Source organism: Eubalaena glacialis, chromosome 3 (genome assembly GCF_028564815.1).
Source record: "Eubalaena glacialis isolate mEubGla1 chromosome 3, mEubGla1.1.hap2.+ XY, whole genome shotgun sequence".
Classification (NCBI taxonomy): domain Eukaryota; kingdom Metazoa; phylum Chordata; class Mammalia; order Artiodactyla; family Balaenidae; genus Eubalaena; species Eubalaena glacialis.
The window spans coordinates 162,391,753-162,410,473 of NC_083718.1; the positions used below are offsets into that span (position 1 = coordinate 162,391,753).

An 18,721-nucleotide genomic window follows, 5' to 3' on the forward strand; every position below is an offset into this window, starting at 1 on the left:
TGACAACACCAAATGCTAGCAAGGATGTGGAGCAATAGGAACTCTCATTCATCACTGGTAGGAATGCAAAATGGTTCAGCTACTTTGGAAGACACTTGGCAATTTCTTACAAAACTAAATATACTCTTATCATATGATCATGCTCCTTGGTAATAACTCAAATGGGTTGGAAATTTATGTCTACACAAAAACCTGCACACAGATGTTTATAGCAACTTTATTTATAATTGCCAAAACTTGGAAGCAACCAAGATGTCCTTCAGTAAGTGAACAGATAAAATAAACTGTGGCACATTCAGGCTCAGAAATACTATTCAGCACTGAAAAGAAATGAGCTAACAAGCCATGAAAAGACAAAAATGCATATTACTAAGTAAAAGAAGTCAATCTGAAAAGGCTACAAACTGTATGATTCCAGCTCTATGACATTCTGGAAAAGGCAAAACTATGGAGACATTAAAAAAAAAATCATTAGTTTCCAGGACTTATGTGGGAGCAAGGGATGGATACGCAGAGCACAGAGGGTTTTCAAGACAGTGAAACTATTCTGTATTATACTATAATGGTGAATACATGTCATTGTACTTTTGTCAAAACCCATAGAATATACAACACCAAAATGCACCATAATGTAGATTATGATAATGATCTGTTGGTGTAGGTTCATTGTTTGTAACAAATGTACAGCTCTGGTGCAGGATGTCAAAAGTGGAGGAGGCTAGGTGGGGGACAGGGGTATATGGAAACTCTCTGTACTTTCTGCTCAATTTCATTGTGAACCTAAAACTGCTTTAAAAAATATAGTCTATTAATTGTTTTAAATAGTTTTACCACAGGACTTTTTGGAGCCATTACTATTTGTTTTCATTTTGTTTTGTTTTGGTGGGTTTTTTTTGTTTGTTTTTTGTTTTGCCATGCTGCACAGCTTGCAGGATCTTAGTTCCCCGACCACGGATAGAACCAGGACAACCAGGTGCAGTGAAAGCACCGAGTCCTAACCACTGGGCTGCCAGGGAATTCCCTTTTTTTTTTGGATATTATATTCTAGATGTATCGGTACAAGAAGTGATACAACATGCAGTCTTTCCCAAACTTACTTTAGCGTTTTTGTGCTACACCTGTTAGCACCCCATGTGCCTCATAAGCTGTTCATGAAATGCTCCTCTGAGCGGGTCCAGTCTCCCCACCTCCACTACCATGGCCCTCATTCAGCTCTTGCCCTTCTCTGGTCCCCTAGACCTGGTCTTGTTCTCTCAAACACACTGTTGTCGGCAATGCAAGACTGAGCCGCCTGAAACTAAGATCTGACCATGTCACTCCACTGCTTACAACGCTTCAGGCTAAACTCCTTCCTAGGGTGAAGGAAGCCCCCCGTGATCTGACCCAAACCCACTTGAGTCTCACCTCTCACCACACCTTGACTCACATCAGACCTTAGAAACAGAACTGCTTGTGCTTCCTGGAATGTTCTGTGCTCTTGCAGGTTTCTGTCTCTTCCTTCACATGGTACTGTCTGGACGACTCTTCTCCTCACCCCCACCTCACCCACTGGTTAACTCCTCCCTGGCCCCCAGGACTCAGCTCAAACGCCTCTGACCTTAGGAAGGCTTCCCTGACCTTCATAGCTCCCATAAAACATGTAAAAGAGATTCTAAGTCTGTTGCCCCATGATTCTGTAAGCTTCTTGAGAGCAGGGACTACGTCAGATTCATTTTTTTCTTATCTCTTCTTCCCAAATTCTAAAAGCTGATGGGCCCCAAGGCTCAGTCCTCTTCTCCTTATGCTCTCTCCTTAGGTGACTTCATCTGGTCTCATGGCTTTACATACCATCCACACCCTGATGACTCCCAAACCAATACCTCCACCGAACCATCTCCAACACAGACGCCTACCTTTGCTCTCATTTTTTTCCAGATCTCCACATGACTGGCTCCTAATTCAGGTCTCAGTTCCAATGTAACCTCCTTCTGACTGTTCCATCCAAACGGTCCCATACCCACCCTCTCCCTTAAACTTGTCTTACCTTGTATTATTACTGCCTGAAATTAAATAATTTATTTACTTGTTTATTGTCCATCTCTCCTACTACAATACCCCATGGGATCAGGGAGTTTTGATTCATTGCTTCATTCCAGAGCCTAAGACAGTGCCTGGCACATTGTAAGCACTTATTAAATATTTGTTGAATGAATTAATACCTAACATAGGCCTGGCACGTAATATTTGCTAACATTTGAGTGCAAAGTGCCCTGTGTGCTAAATGCACCACAGGAATTGCTTCATTTTACTTTAAGTATTACCATGAGTCCCATTTTACACTAAGACCCAGGGGCTGAGTAACTTGCCCAGGTCACAGAGTAAGAAGGGATATGAATACTGGCAGCCTGATCCAGAGCTGACTTTCTTAGCTACTGTGCTATCCTCTCACTTACACCTGGAAGTATTCAAAAGGTGTACTCAAAGGAAGGGGGGGTGTGGGCTCAGCTTTTTATTGGCGTGGGGTTGGGGGGGAGTGCTTCTAGTTCTGATGTTCTGGGACTCCAGCAGGTACAGAAATCCAGAGTTCCCTCCCTCACAACTCTAGACACCTCTGGAAAAAGGCCCCCTTTCTGACTGCCTGGGCCTGGGCCTGGCCCCTGGGTATGTTCTGTACAAAGTTTTTTGTTTTTTAATGGAAACACAGTTGATTTACAATGTTGTGCTAATCTCTGCTGTATAGCAAACTGACTCAGTTATATACATATATACATTCTTTTTTTATATTCTTTTCCATTATGGTTTATCCCAGGAGATTGGATATAGTTCCCTGTGCAGTAGGACCTTGTTGTTTATCCATCCTAAATGTAATAGTTTTTAAAAATACGGAAAGTGAGGGAACTGCCCCTGGAAAGCAGAAAACCTGCGTGGAACTCACCCTCCTCCAGGACTGACACAGTGAGAGCAAGCGAGCGGTCCTTCCCTGCAATATTTATTAAGGAATTTACACATACACGGGAGAAAGGCAACCAGGAGTTGTGGTTCCCAAAGATGAAATCTTTTAAGCAAAGTTTCCTTGTTTTAATTTTCAAGTGGGGTGAACGATGACTGAGAGGAAAGCTGCCCAGGCACTCTGCCTCATACACCTGGACAGGTGGGGAGACAGAGCAGCCTGGACACACCGGCAGGAGAGAGCGACTGGCAGGGCGGAGAGGGGAAAGGAGGAAGGGAGCTACCAATGAGATTGTACCTTTTTTTAACTAAAGAAAAACTGGCAACAATTTTAGGCTGTTGATAAATTAACTCCTCTCTGCTGCAAACCTAAAACTAAAAAAACAAAAACAAAAATACCCAGAGCAGATGGGGGTATACACACACACACACACACACACACAAGCAGTACACATGTTAAGCTCTGCATTCCCACGGGAGGGGCTGGTCCTCCAGCCACAAAGTCAGATCCTACTGAAGGCAGGATGGAGGCAGGGAAACGGGTGTGTGTTTTTGTGGGGAACCTTCATAGAGTCTTTGGTACTAATAAAGGCTGGCCGAAGCAGCAAGTCCTGAAGCCTCAGATCCAGAAAGCAATTCAGGGCAAAGTAGAGTCTTATTTTTGCTCGTCCTCGTAGGAGGGCGTTTGCCTCACGCCAGGGCTAGGGCCAAACTGCTCTAAGACCCAAGGAATATTTAATTTGATTTCATTATTTTCTTCATTCCCATAAATCAGGGGAGCATGATGCCTCTGTTTTCACCCCAAATTTAAACATACGGAAATAGCTTATCAGACCTTTCTGAGTCTGATAGGAGGTTTCACCTGGTGGGAAAGGTGCTCAAAGGTGTGCACATTGATCCTGCAGTCTGAGTGCCTTCTGCCAACAGTTACTAGGGTGCTGGTGCCAGGAGAGGACCAGGGCTGAGGCTGGGGAGGGAGTCAGGAGAGCTGGTGGACAGGCACGACAGAAAACAACAGAGAGGTCCGCGTGTTTGGGACGTGGCTGGGCTGGGCAGAATGCCAAGTCCCAAGTGATGGATTGAGCAGTTTCTAAACCAAACAGAGAGAGGTAGGAAAGGGGATGGGGGTGGGGGAGCAGTTGGGGAAAGAGGAAACACGGGGAGAGAGGCGGTTGAGGAGAGTGGTAGTCATCCAGGTGCGTTGTTTTTATTTCCACATCTGAGGGCTGAGAGTCTGATTTGCTGCCTGTCCGTTCCCGCCGTTCATGGACTGCCCGTAGCTCAGCATGCCGTTGGCACCACAGAAGTTCATCCCAGCCATCTGCTGGGTCATCTGAAAGGGAGAGGGGAGACTCTCAGACCAGGCTGTGGCCCTGCGGCCAATTAGAGCAACAGGCAGGGAAGGAGTCCTTCAGTCTGCGGGGAGGGGAGAGTGAGACAAAGGGGAGCTCTGTCGGGGTACATAACTGCCCTGAACCCTCTCGGATCATTCTGAGGACACCAGACCACGAAGATGAAGGACTTTGCAGAAGGGAGATGTTGTCTGAGACTACTGCTCAGGAAGGGGAAGGGGGAATCCTGGAGCGAGTCAACATAAAAGCGGCATGGGAGGTTAGTCTCTGTTTCTTTTCCAATCTCTCATCCTGAAAAGAAGGGGCCTGTTGTGAACTGGCCGTGGCCAACCCTGAGAGTATAAAGAGAAGCCTCCACGCTGGCGCTCCTATCTTATCTCCAGCAGAGTCATTACCGACAGTGTCAGGGAAAGTGCTCGAGCAGAGAGAAGAAGAAGAAGAAAAGGAAACTGGCCCATTCAGAATGAACAAAGGAAGGCAAAAAAAAAAAAAAAAAAAGACCAACACGTCTTCAGGTCTTCAGTGTATGAGAAGGGAAATGGCTGGGAGAAAAAAGTCGGTGGCATCAGGCCTGGGTGGGGTTGGGGTCTCTATGAATTCAATTGAAAGCCTGGCCTCTGGCAGTGAACAGAAGAAGCTATTTCTCAAAGAAAAATGCCTTAAATTTCCCAAGCCTGGTACATTTTCTGTTTAAGTTCTTTTCCTTTAGGAGAAGGTATAACTATTTTTCTTCTGCCAGCTTTTAAAGAAAATTTCAAATTTACAGAAAGGTTGAAAGAATAGTACAATGAAACCCATATATCGCTCCTTAAATTCACCAATTGTTAACATTTTTGCCTTATTCTCTCTCTGATATATACATATGTGTCAGCTTTTAAAAATTTTTGATGGGCACTGAAAATTGCACGTATCGTGACATTTCACCCCTTAATAAGTCAGGAGTCATCTCGTAAGAAAGAAGACCTTCCTAGAACCACATTACAACTTATATGTCCAAGACGTTTAATATTAACACTATATTCTAATATACACTACATTTCAATTTTACATCTCTTTAGTCTCCTTTAATCTAGAAGAGTTCCCCCGCCATTTTTTCCTGACACTGTTTTAAGAGTCCAGGTTGGTTATTTTGCAGAAAATACTTCAATTTAGATTTATCTCATGTTTTCTTATGATTGGATCCAAGTTAAATATTTTGGACAAAAATTCTATGTAAGTGATAATGTGTCCTTCTTAGTATAAGATACCAGGAAGCACATGAAATTAATGTGCCCCACTGTCGATAATTCTATGTTTGATCACTTATCTAAGGTTGTATCCATCATATGTTCTTTCACTGTACTTAATAAGTAATCTGAAGGGTATTTCTTTGAGAATGTGTGAATACCCTGTTCTTTCTACAATTATTAGTTGTCATTCTTCAGCAAAGAAGGCTTTCCCTCCTTCTATCCCACACCCACTTTTTAAAAATATCACTATGGACTCATGGATTTTTTTTCTTGTCTACAGAGTCTAAAAGTTTACTGGGATATGTTAGAGTTGACCATTCTGAGTCAATTTTTCCAGATACACAGTGGGTTCTTTCAATATTATATTCAAGTCTTTTATTTCTAAGAAATGGTCTTGTATTATAGTTTTAAATATATTAATTCTGTTCCACTATTTTGTCTTTTTCTTTGGGAGTCTCCAAATATATTTATGTTAGGTCTTCTTTGCCTAACTTCTGCATTACTTTCTCTCTGATTCTTATTACAGCTCTCTATATTTAGTTCTCTTCTCTGAGCTGTTTCATGCCTTTCCTCAATGCCAAATATATTTTCAGTTGAATCTATTCTCCTTTGACTAACTTGTAATTCAGTCTATTTCTAAGATAATTGTGTCATTTTTCAATTTGTTTCCTGAGTTCAGTAAACTTTCACTTCACAACTTCCAGTTTTTTGCCCATTTTGGTTCTAAGTTTTAAAATTTCTGATTCAAGCTGTTTTGTCTTATCTGCAAGTGTTTGTTAAAGGACATTTAATTCAGATTGGTGGATTGTGTAACAGTTTTCTTCTACTTCGTGACTGCTTTTGGGGGAGAATTTCCACTTCCTGAAATGTTTTGATTTTCATTTTCTATTTTCTTCTCATAGTAGTTTTGTATGAATGTCATCTGCCACTTTCTGTTTACTTTGTAGTGCTCTATTTTTCCGAATCAGCAATAATACAGACAGGTGAGAGGGTCTGGGGAGACTACTAGATTTGTTAGTACAAGAGCGCCCTCTTCTGTTAGTATAGTGAAATGATTATTTGGTGGGAAGGAGAAGGGTGGATCTTCTGATTTTGTGATTGTCTTTTCCACTTCTCATTTCTTACTTCCCCTTCACCACCAGGTCTCCAAAGAGCACCCCCTCCTTCTAGGTCACCCCCATCTCTCCTAGATACAATGCTTTTCCAAAGCTACCACCCATAAACCTATATATTTCAAGTCCCTTGTTTTTGATTCTCCAAGTAACCAGAGTTCTACTCCACCACGTCTCAGACCTCTTCTCAGCATGCCTCTAATCAGGACAGGGCTTTCTCTTTCTAGGGGGTGATTTTATCTATGCTCCATCACCTCTAGCCCCCTGCTCCCTCTCCTCTTTTCACATGGTCTCTGTGATGCTGGCTTCGCTGGATTTCGGTGTTTATATGCCTATTGTCATGTAATTTGAGGTTTGTAGTATTCTATTAGATGCAGTAGTCGTGAGTTATGGGTGCTTTTATTTGCACTCATTGTTTCTCTGTATAGGTTGTTTTGGTGAATGTGTGGAGAGTTTTAGAATTAGGCAGTTACCCTTATTCTACAGGAACCCAAAATGCCTTAGAAAGTCTGAGGTTAGACAGATCTTCTGTTAAAAAAATAAATAAATGAAGCAAACCCGAGAATGTCTCTGGCAATATCTCATTTACACTGCAAGGATTCAAAGGGTAAGGGAGAGACACTAAGTGAGACAGACTTGAGGGAGGCTCAAAACTCTTGTCCTGAGTGAAATGGAGCAGCTTACCTGAGTAAGGTTCCACTGCAGCTGCTGAGCTGGCTGAACCCCATACATAGTCTGGGGCATAGCTGCCATGCCTGCCATGTAGCCGGCCTGCTGGGTGGTCATCATTCCGTTTGGCACACCCATCATGGATGCCTGCATGCCACCCATATAGCCTGCAGGCATGGCCATGGGGGCAACCATACCAGAAGCTCCTGGCTGAGCTACCATGCCTACTGGTGGGGGCATCATGCTCCCCATTAGGCTGTTAGGAGGTGTAACCCCAGGGAAGCTGGGGTAGGCTGTGGGATATGCCATCTGAGCAGGAGCCATGAACATTGCTGCCAAGAAAACATACATACAGATCTGTTAAAGAGGAATGCGTACGAGGTGAGTCCAAACTCTCACTGGCTGCTCCTTTCCAGCTAGAATTCCTCAGGATTACTCAACTCAGAATGCTCTTTTACACAGCAAAACGGTTAGACAGAGCCCCTACAAGACTTGCTATGGCTTCCAGCAGGCTGCTGACCCAGCCACTTCCCCTTTAGGGTCCAGATCCGGACCCTGAGTCAGACTTCACAGAGCTGTGATGCCAGACCCCACAGAAGTATGGCTCTGAGTTACGTTAATCTCTATCTCCTGATACTTGGTAGCTTCACAAGGAATGTCATGTTCAGGTTTATTTGGAGTATGATGTCCTGGCCCCCAGAGCAACTGCCCCTGTCACAACAAATGATTCCTGCATGTAAGGCCTCACGTCTCTGTCCGGCACATTGCCATGACCCCCATGAACTCTACCTTGGGCAGGCATCTGAGGCGTCTGGGATCCATAGAGTGAAAGGATGGAGTCTTTAGAGAGCTGCTTCTTGCCTGTTTCTTCTGATTTGCTCCCTGGCTCTGGAAACAGGTTTAGGTTTTCGGGAACAGAGCCGGCACTCCCCGCGGTTGGCATGGAACCTACAACCTTAGGGCAAAGAGGGCGGGGGGTGGAGATTGGAATGGTCCTCATGGGGGTCTCTGTAAGGACCTCCTGCATCTCTCTGCCGCTTCTAACATTTGCAATAAGAGTTCGTGGCTCGAGTTAATAGCTTCCTGACACTTTTACCATACAAATATCTGGAAACACCTGATAGTTAAGCTCTGGTACAATTCTTTGTTCTTTAGCAAAACAATGTGATTTGGTGGAAAACTAACACATAAACAAATAAAAATGACCTACAACCGATGAATCCAGAACTGAATTAAGATCCCAGTGCCACCACTTACTAGTTGTGCAACGAGAAGCTAGTCACATTAACTTTTCTGAACTAACATTTCCTCATCTATAAAAGATCCATTTTGCAGGGTTGTGGTGAGTATTTTAAATCATAAATGAAATATACAAAATGAGATAGAAAATCACCTAGCACTGTGCCTGTTGTACACAGCAGGTGTTCCACAAATGGTAGCCATTAAAGGTTTCAAGTCTTTCCTACTTACAAACTCTCTGGCAATAACTCAGGCTGAGGAGCTGACCTACAGGATCAGTCTTTACAACCTGACACACCTTCAACAGAAGTCCACTCAAAGGGCCCACTCTTTTTGGGCAGGAGACAACATGGAATGAATAGTAACCTTAGGCTGTAACACAGATGATAGCGTTAAGGGAAGAATCAAGAAAACCAAAGTCCAATTCCACCAAGGAAGCATGACTTGGTTCCATGATTAAGTTATCAAAATCACACTTTCCAGAATGCTCTTGAATCCTGAGGCACCCACAAGACTCACCTTTCTGGAAACTGAAGAAGAGGGAGATGGAACAGAGGCCAAAAGATCTAAATCCTTCTCTAGGGTATTACTGGTCTTACTATTTGCAATGGAGCAGGACACAGGAGCATCTGGAAAGAGAGATCAAAGTTAAAACATAGCACTGCTCATTAAGCCCATTCCTTCCTTCTATTCTAGACACAAAGCAGCGAAGGCCCACATGCTCCATCATGGACCCAGAAATCTATGTTCTGGAACCACCCAGCTTGGATGGGGCATCTCATAAGAGGCCTCACCCCACATTCCCCAGAACAGTCTGGAGAAGCCTGTAGCCCAGCTTTCAGGCAAAGGACAGCAGAAACCCAGGCTTGAAGGCTACATTAGCACCACCGCAAGGGGGCTGGCTGGCTCCTTTCGGGCTATTTGAGGGGCAAAGCTGTGTAGGATTCATTTTCAGAGGGAAATGAAAAGTATAGACATTAGAAGCCGAAGTAGCCAATAACCTAAATCAGCAGGAATGGACTGAAACAAAGTATAGCCATCAGTACTGTGAAAGGTAAGAATAGGCTCTATTTCTGAAAGGGGTAGAACCACTAGCTCAGGGTTTCAAAAGTTTGGAGGAAAATCATGATCACAAGGTAATGGGCCGTCTCAGAAACAGGATGCACCTGGAAAATGAGAGGGATGGGGGCAGGGCTCACAGGTGCTGGTTTAGTGAAACTTGCTAACGTTTAATGAATGCTTAGTTTGTGCTGGGCAAGGAGCTAAGAGTTTTAGAGGCATTATCTCATTTAATCCTTCCAACATCATCTTTGAAGTAGACTCGTATCATCCTCACTACATAGGTTAGGAAAGTAATGTTTAGAGGTTAAGTAAGCTACCCAAGGTCACATAGATAGTAAGTGGCAGAGTTGGGACTTTGGCTTCAAAGGCCATGCTCCACCACTACTCTATCACTGTACATTTTTCACAGTACAGTGAAAAATGAAACACCTCTTAGAACAACTGCTCAGATGTAAAACAACAGGAAGAACACGAGGGAACAATCTTAGTGATGAAGCCACCAACTGAAGAGTCCCATCTCTACCTATCTTCCCAGGATCACAGAGAATTCATCAAAATTTGTATGATTATGGGAGTGGAAAAGTCTAACTCTTACCAAGGCCCAACAAATCCATGACAGGTGCTGTGGATTTCGGGGAACTTTTCCGAGGTAGCTGTAGATCTTCTTTTTTCTGTGGCTAAGGTGAAAATACGTTACAGAAAGAAATAAGCAGGTGTTTTTGAACCTTCTATTCTCCTCTCTGCTGTAAAGCCACAGGGGTTCTTGTGGCTTGGCTGCTGTTATTCAGAGAGTTATCAAAGAAACACAACTCAGGAAGCGTCGTGTGAAAAAATCAAGTCAGGAGGCACAGTGCAGAAATCAAACCTAAAGTGAAAAACAAAGCTGTCATCTGTGCTTATTTGGCTTTCTGAAGAGACAGATCTTTCTGAAACCAAGACAACCACAGATCAGGGTATCCAACAGGAGCAGCAGTTTCTGGTCCCAGGAAAAGCCAAGAATAAAGGCAGGTGTCTGATGGTACAAGAGCCAACACATCTCCCAGTGATTAGAAAACCTTTAATACCGAAAAGGAGCTCAGTTAAAGGTTACCTAATTCACTATGCCAGTATCACTAAGGAATGTGTTCTGCAGACAGTGCAATTCAGAATGATGATAGAAGACTCTTCCTTAAGCAAATAGTAAAAAGTCCTCTTTCCCTAGAATCTAAACTCCTATAGTGGAGCATCTACTACCACTGCCACAATATGTCCTGTGGGAAAAGAAAGGTGTCTACTTCCATATGACAGAGCAAGAATACAAGAAGGGATGGTTTAAAATGGATGAGGATAGCCTGGCTTCTGGACTGTTCTTAACCACAACAGGAGAACGAGGTAAAGAAGGTCTAAGGAGAGAAGGACTAATGTAGCATCTGCTCAGAAGGTGTCACAGAGCCTTGGCATTCTGCCCTGAAACGTGCCTCTTGCTCAGATGGGACAGATGCAGTTCCTAAGCTCCCATCTGGACCCCAAAAGAAGTGTTACAGAGCAGATCAGGCAGCAACAAGGCAATGAGAAAGCAGCAGAAATGTCAGTGGGTGATCTAACCTAAACGTGGCCCCCCTTTAACCCCAGGTGCAATGGTGAGATACGCTATCAACACCACCCCACCCGTCCCCTCCACATGTGAACACGCCATGTGAACAAGGCCACCCACACAGTACACATACTTCCCCACTTACCATTTTAACTTTCTCAAAAACAACAGGTTCCATTTTTTTCTCCGGAGCTGGTTCGCTCCCTCTTTTCCACTTGTCATCTTTTTCTTTCTATGATGATTTAACAAAACAAGACAAAGAACAGGCCCCATGGTGACTAACAGTTCAACAAATTATAACCTCAAATGGCCCAAAAGGACACAAATATCCCTACTGAATCTGATGTAGGAGTCTGACAAACTCGGGGGGTTCTTGGTGTGGGGCATGAGCGTTGGCTTCTTCCACCCTGGCCTCAAGGCTGCAAGAGGCATTTTTCAAATTTCTTAAGCACCTCCCTCCTTGTTCTGTCTAACACACTTATGACCGCTAGTGTGCAGACTGGGTTATCTACAGGGGTTAAACCATTTCACCGGTTTGCTGTCCCTTTTTGACCCTAGTTTAACTTGCTCATCTTGGCACAGGGGTGAAAACTGTTCATCTTACTCGGCATACAGCCTTTGTGATTTTCTAACTTCCATCAAAAGTTCTCTCCCTCTTCATCTCCTTTTTTAAAAATAAGAAAATAAACCAAGCTTAAAGATTAGAAAAACAAAAACCAAGAAAATAAGGCAAAAATGAGTAAAAGGATTCAAGTATCCCTTTTAGGGTGTCCTGAATGCATCACCTGTATAAAACCAAAAAGCACATCAAAACCAGAATATTAGAAAGTCTTTCTCAGTTTTTGTTACTTTCAGAGGCAGTTTCATAATACTTGCACAGATTATACTGTTCCTGGTCACATTTTTATCATCAAAAGAAATCTAAATGCATAACAGAGCCACAAAGTAAACAAGAACACAGGCATATAAAAGGAAGTATAGGCGGCGGAGGCGGGGCTCGCGTCGGGCCCGCCCGGGGAGCCGCAGGCAGTGGTCGAGGAGGCGGCGCGGCGGACCGACAGTAGCGCCCGCGCTGCGGCCCACGGGACCGCGCCGCGACCGCCCGGGCCGGCCCCGAGGAGCGCCCGCCGCCGCCGCCGCCGCCGCCGCTGCCGCGCGGACCAAGGTTATGAACGTGATTTCTGATGAAACTGGATTGGAATAATTTTCATGATCTTTGTATATTTATATATATTTTAAAATTTTGCATTTGACTTAAAGTGCCATGAGAAATTTTGCGTATTGCAAGGTGGTCCTAGCCACCTCCTTGATTTGGGTACTCTTGGATATGTTCCTGCTGTTTTACTTCAGTGAATGCAACAAATGTGATGAAAAAAAAGAGAGAGGACTTCCTGCTGGGGATGTTCTAGAGCCAGTACAAAAGCCTCATGAAAGTCCTGGAGAAATGGGGAAACCAGTCGTCATTCCTAAAGAGGATCAAGAAAAGATGAAAGAGATGTTTAAAATCAATCAGTTCAGGCTTCCCTGGTGGCGCAGTGGTTGAGAATCTGCCTGCCCATGCAGGGGACACGGGTTCGAGCCCTGGTCTGGGAAGATCCCACATGCTGCGGAGCAACTGGGCCCGTGAGCCACAACTACTGAGCCTGCGCGTCTGAAGCCTGTGCTCTGCAACAAGAAAGGCCGCGATAGTGAGAGGCCCGCGCACTGCGATGAAGAGTGGCCCCCGCTCTCCGCAACTGGAGAAAGCCCTCGCACAGAAACGAAGACCCAACACAGCCAAAAATAAATAAATAAATTTATTTTTTTTAAAAAAAGGATAAAATCAATCAGTTCAATTTAACGGCAAGTGAGATGATTGCACTCAACAGATCTTTACCAGATGTTAGGTTAGAAGGGTGTAAAACAAAGGTGTATCTAGATAATGTTCCTGGATACAAGGAATATTATCACAACAAGTGTGGTGATTGTTTCCCACAATGAGGCTTGGAGCACACTTCTGCGAACTGTCCATAGTGTCATTAATCGCTCACCAAGACACATGCTAGAAGAAATTGTTCTAGTAGATGATGCCAGTGAAAGAGACTTTTTGAAAAGACCTCTAGAGAGTTATGTGAAAAAATTAAATTACCAGTTCATGTAATTCGAATGAAGCCATGCTCTGGATTGATCAGAGCTAGGTTAAAAGGAGCTGCAGTGTCTAAAGGCCAAGTGGTCACCTTTTTAGATGCTCACTGTGAGTGTACAGTGGGGTGGCTGGAGCCTCTCTTAGCCAGGATCAAACATGACAGGAAGACAGTGGACTATCCTATCACTGATGTGATCAGTGATGATACTTTTGAGTACATGGCAGGTTCTGACATGACCTATGGTGGATTCAACTGGAAGCTCAATTTTCACTGGTATCCTGTTCCCCAAAGAGAAATGGACAGAAGGAAAGGTGATCGAACTCTTCCTGTGAGAACACCTACAATGGCAGGAGGCCTTTTTTCAATAGACAGAGATTACTTTCAGGAAATTGGAACATATGATGCTGGAATGGATATTTGGGGAGGAGAAAACCTAGAAATTTCCTTTAGGATTTGGCAGTGTGGAGGAACTTTGGAGATTGTTACTTGCTCACATGTTGGACATGTGTTTCAGAAAGCTATACCCTACATGTTTCCAGGAGGCACAGGGCAGATTATCCATAAAAATAACAGATGACTTGCAGAAGTGTGGATGGATGAATTCAAGCATTTCTTCTATATAATTTCTCCAGGTGTTACAAAGGTAGATTATGGAGATATATCACCAAGACTTGGTCTAAGATGCAAACTCCAATGCAGACCTTTCTCTTGGTACCTAGAGAATATTTATGCCAATTCTCAGATTCCACATCACTATTTCTCTTTGGGAGAGATATGAAATGTGGAAACAAATCAGTGTCTGGATAACATGGCTAGAAAAGAGAATGAAAAAGTTGGAATTTTTAACTGTCACCGTATGGGAGGTAATCAGGTTTTCTCTTACACTGCCAACAAAGAAATTAGAACAGATGACCTTTGCTTGGGTGTCTCCAAACTTAATGGCCCAGTCACAACGCTCAAATGCCACCACCTAAAAGGCAACCAACTTTAGGAGTATGACCCGGTGAAATTAACCCTGCAGCATGTGAACAGTAATCAGTGCCTAGATAAAGCCACGGAAGAGGACAGCCAGGTGCCCAGCATTAGAGACTGCAATGGAAGCCAGTCCCAGCAGTGGCTTCTTCGAAATGTCACCCTTCCAGAAATATTCTGAGACCAAATTTACAAAAAAAGAAAAAAATAAGGATTGACTGGGCTACCTCAGCATCCATTTCTGCTACATTCTTAAGTAGCAAAAAAGGAAAAGTGCTTTCCTCCTGTAGGATGTAGGGTTTATCAGCCATTAAAACTTAGACTGCTCTCACTTTCACTAGCTGTGAACTGGCCCTCCTGTCCAAGGATATGAAACTACGTAGTAGCGAGACTGTGCACACTGATGTTTACAAGATTGGAAGAGTCTTCCAACAAGAATCATTGTAAAGAATATTCAGACTGAAACAATCTACGAAAATGTGATTTCCAGAGAGCTGAACCTTTTATGGTTTGCTTGCATATCAGTAATTTCTGCTGAATATGCTTTTATAATGAAGAGACGTCCAAGATTTTTTTTCTGATTAGAACTGGTAGCCAGTGTATTAAATATTGATATAAAAATAAATGAAAAAGAACTGGAATCAGATTCAGAATCATGAAAACATTTTTACAACAATTAAAAAAAACTATATTAAACAGGGTTTAAAGGAAATTAAAACAGAACTATGAGAAGTACCATTTGTTATAGTACAGTATCAAATTTCTATATAGATTTTATACCTCAGTGGGGAAAAATAACTGATTCCGATGACATTCATTCTGTTTTCATCTGTGATAGTCATGGATGCTTTTCTTTTCCCTTGGGGTGCTGAAATTGAGCTGAAAAAGTGGCTCTTTGAACATAGTTTTAATTGCTTTCTACAGTTTTTTTTATTTAGTTTGTGGGCTGTTGGAATTGTAATTTTTAATTTCCTTCAAAATATGGAGATTTAAAATAATGTCTGGTCTCACTGAACAAGTTTGATATCTCAGTTGCTCTTGGGTCAACTGGCTTATAGACTTTATCTCATACACACAAATTTCTTATTAGATTTTCAACTTCCTAACTTGATTCAACTGATTATGCTTAATACCCAAGATTCATACTACTGTACTACAGATTTGTTTTCACAGCAATAAATCTTCTGTTCTTTGTTTATGATTCCACTCAACAAAAGGCCTGTAGAAGTGATTTATTATTTGGGTATTTGGAGATGATACGTTTGATGGTTTTTTGGAAAACTTTTTTCACTCCATACTCAGATGTGCTTCATTGTCAAGTGCATATTTACATTAGGTTCTTGAATTGTAATGTCGAAATGCTGCTTTTTTTAAAAATAAAATTTGACTAAAAAAAAAAAAGGAAGTATAGCATACACATGAAAAATGGTCAGCCCTGCTCATCATCAAAAAGTGAAATTTAAAATTCATTTTGGGGGGAATTCCCTGGACGTCCAGTGGTTAGAACTCTGCGCTTACATTGCTGAGGGCCCAGGTTCGATCCCTGGTTGGGGAGCTAAGATCCCGCAAGCTGCAAGGCATAGCCAAAAAAAAAAAAAAAAGCACTTCTTGAGGGAGAAAAATCTTAATAATAATATCTAGTATTGGTAGGGATTGAGTAAAACTACCACTCTTACCCAATGCTGAGAAGACAGTATAAAATAGCACAACTTCTAGAAGGTATATTGGCAAAAGTACGAAGAGACAAATACTGAAACCCTTTGCCCTAGATAATACGATATTTTGTAATGTATCTTAAGAAAATAATCCAAAACATGGAAAAGGTTATATATACCAAGAACTTCATCCCAGAATTTTATATGCTGAAGAAAAACTTAACCTTTATGCCACAGGGGAGAATAGTAAAATAAACTGTGATCTAGTTACTCACTGAATAAGATTCAACAATTACAAGTTGTGAAAACTAACAAGTAATGTTACAAAAAAAAATGATGTGTTAAGTCGAGTGAAAGGAGACATTCTATATAACTGTATTGTAATTACACCTCCAAAAAGTAGGGAAAAAATGGGGGAACACACCAAAATGATAATCATTAGTAAAGATAAGAGTAGGCATGGATTTTCCACTTTAACTTTCATATTATCTATAAAGTGGTATTATAATCATGAAGAACACACGCAGCTATGTCTGTTTCATGCATAGTGTAATGCTTTAATACAGAACACTTTATTTCTTGAAGTTAAAAATGTCTTATCTGTCCATTTAAAAAGAATACTCTTTAATTAACAAAGCCAGTTTCTTTTAGATTTGATAATAAATGCCTTCACTTAGCAAATATTAATTCTTGGCATATAAATCTTTGCAAGCATATTTTTTAAAAATCTAAGTACATCAAATAAAAAAGTTTGAAATAGCTCTTTGGCACATAGGAAATATTTCCTTCCTAAATGAAAACATTCAGTGAGTAAAACAGGCTGCTTTCATGGGTATGGTACACCAGCAACCTAATTACGAATGAACACTATCTATCTCCATATAGCTACTCTTTCCTCTTCTCCCACCTTCTGAATTATCTCAGATACCTTTTTCTGACCTCATCTGATTTCATATGTTCTGGTACAATGAATAGAGCTAAGCAGACAGACCATAGTTTTCTACAAATGAAAGGAAACATTTGTGCTTTGGTTTCAAACCCTTTTTGATGATGCCATCCAAGCCGTAGCTGTACACTGGGTTAATTCTTTCTTGGGACAGTTACAATAACTTCCAGGTCCCTTTTCTGGATGACTGTGAGGTAAGAGTCCTTCATACTAAGTTGAGAAGGAATTATCTTTACCTAACTACACGTATTACCCTGCACTTGCCTACATTGAAATTCACCTCCCAGTTAGTGTTCCTTTTCACACAAGCTCAAAAGATCAGTCTGGAGCTGATTCCAATTAGCTTGACTTTAAATTACCTGGAAGGGCTTAGAGCCCTGTGTAAACTTAATGATTTCACTGGCTAGTACATCTTCCATTAAAATAAACAACAGATAGAAGATAGAGGATAGCTAGATAGGTCCTTGGCTAGAACTGGAGAATCCCATATTCTCCATAATTCCTTGGTTAGAGAAACAGTCAATTATTCCAAAGCAAATTTACTATAGAGTCTTGTCAAAGGCTTTTTGAAGGTCTAAATAGCCATATTTATTGGTTCCTCTCTAGTTGTCATTAGTCAGGCATATTTTCTTCTTCCAGAAACCGTGTTGTATTTCCTCCTGTATGTTTTACTTGTCCAGTTATCATACACTGTATTTCAGACTCTAACTACACGCCTAGGATGAAAAGTGTATTTGGCAACTGGGAGTCTCCTAAAACCCCCTCTCAAGAACAAGGGTCCCATTGGCAGTCTGTCGACACACTGGAAATAATATGCTGGTCAAACTGAAGGAAACTCTGGTGCTTTAATTACACCTAATTTTGTTGACTGCATTTACAGCAAAAAAATGCACACACACACACACACACACACATACACACACACGTATATACATACACACACATATTATTCTGTTTGATCTAGTATGCCCAACATGTCCATCTGAAGAATTTGGAGCTGGGAATCACTAACATCTAAATCCAAATCAAGGTAAAGAATTCACTGATGGTTGGTCCATCCCTGCGGCAAAAGTTTGCTCCATGATACCTCATGGTCTTGATTCTATAGCTGGCTTTTTTCTACTTTTTTTTTTTTTCTTTATGGTCTTAGAGTATTTTGGTAGCTGTTCTTCAGATTCCCACCTGGGCTGATTAATAAGCAAATTATTTATTATGAACAAAACTTGAAAGATTTACAACCAACCCTAAAGGCATTGATGTCCAGACTTCGGTCCATGTATTTCTTCTTCTCATATTTATCTCGAATAAATCCCTCGACAGCTCTGCAGAAAGCTTATTAAGGATAAATCAAACAAATCTTTCTCATGGAATGACTATAAAAGGTCAATTGGTATCCCATGGAACATCATTCTCCTCTCTCCCTCCTGCCTGGTTTCCCCACATGGCTCCTGTCTCTTCACGTGGGGTTTCCCTGACCAAAACCTTTAAATGCCTCCTTCGTGGGTACTGCAGGGAATCACCATTTCCTAGGATTTTCCTTCAGAGTAATGATAGCAGAAAATGGGATCAATCTTCATTTTGACATCAGTGGAGCCTGTGGCTATTCTAGAATACAGGTAAAGCAGTCAATTACCTATTTTAAAGCCCTTAAGTCAACAAGTCTTAAACAAAGGCACCCGAGTGCCCCTTATAACCTCTTGTGCCCCACTGCCAGATTCTGATCAGTGGATCCTCTGCAGGGCCCCAAATCTGCATTTAACAGGTTCCACCTGCACCCACCAAAAGCAAACTCTAATAAGATGGTCTACAAACCACATTTTGAGAAGCACTGAGTTCAGGGGGTTTGGTTTTGTGAGCT

General features: G+C 42.0%; 1 protein-coding gene and 1 pseudogene across 1 annotated transcript in view; one reads left to right on the plus strand and one right to left on the minus strand.

Moving 5' to 3' along the window:
• Window positions 1-2,952: 2,952 nt before the first annotated feature.
• SMAP2 (small ArfGAP2) overlaps window positions 2,953-18,721 on the minus strand; it is a 47,429-nt gene continuing 31,660 nt past the window's right edge. Inside the window, exons 4-10 of the mRNA XM_061186731.1 lie at window positions 18,107-18,185; window positions 11,310-11,396; window positions 10,187-10,268; window positions 9,049-9,158; window positions 8,080-8,245; window positions 7,306-7,622; window positions 2,953-4,261 (exon numbers count right to left, since the gene is read on the minus strand). Coding sequence (XP_061042714.1) covers window positions 4,136-4,261; window positions 7,306-7,622; window positions 8,080-8,245; window positions 9,049-9,158; window positions 10,187-10,268; window positions 11,310-11,396; window positions 18,107-18,185 — 967 coding nt within the window. The 3' untranslated portion in view covers window positions 2,953-4,135. The remainder of the gene's footprint in view (window positions 4,262-7,305; window positions 7,623-8,079; window positions 8,246-9,048; window positions 9,159-10,186; window positions 10,269-11,309; window positions 11,397-18,106; window positions 18,186-18,721) is intronic.
• LOC133088693 (polypeptide N-acetylgalactosaminyltransferase 1-like) lies at window positions 12,429-14,443 on the plus strand (annotated as a pseudogene).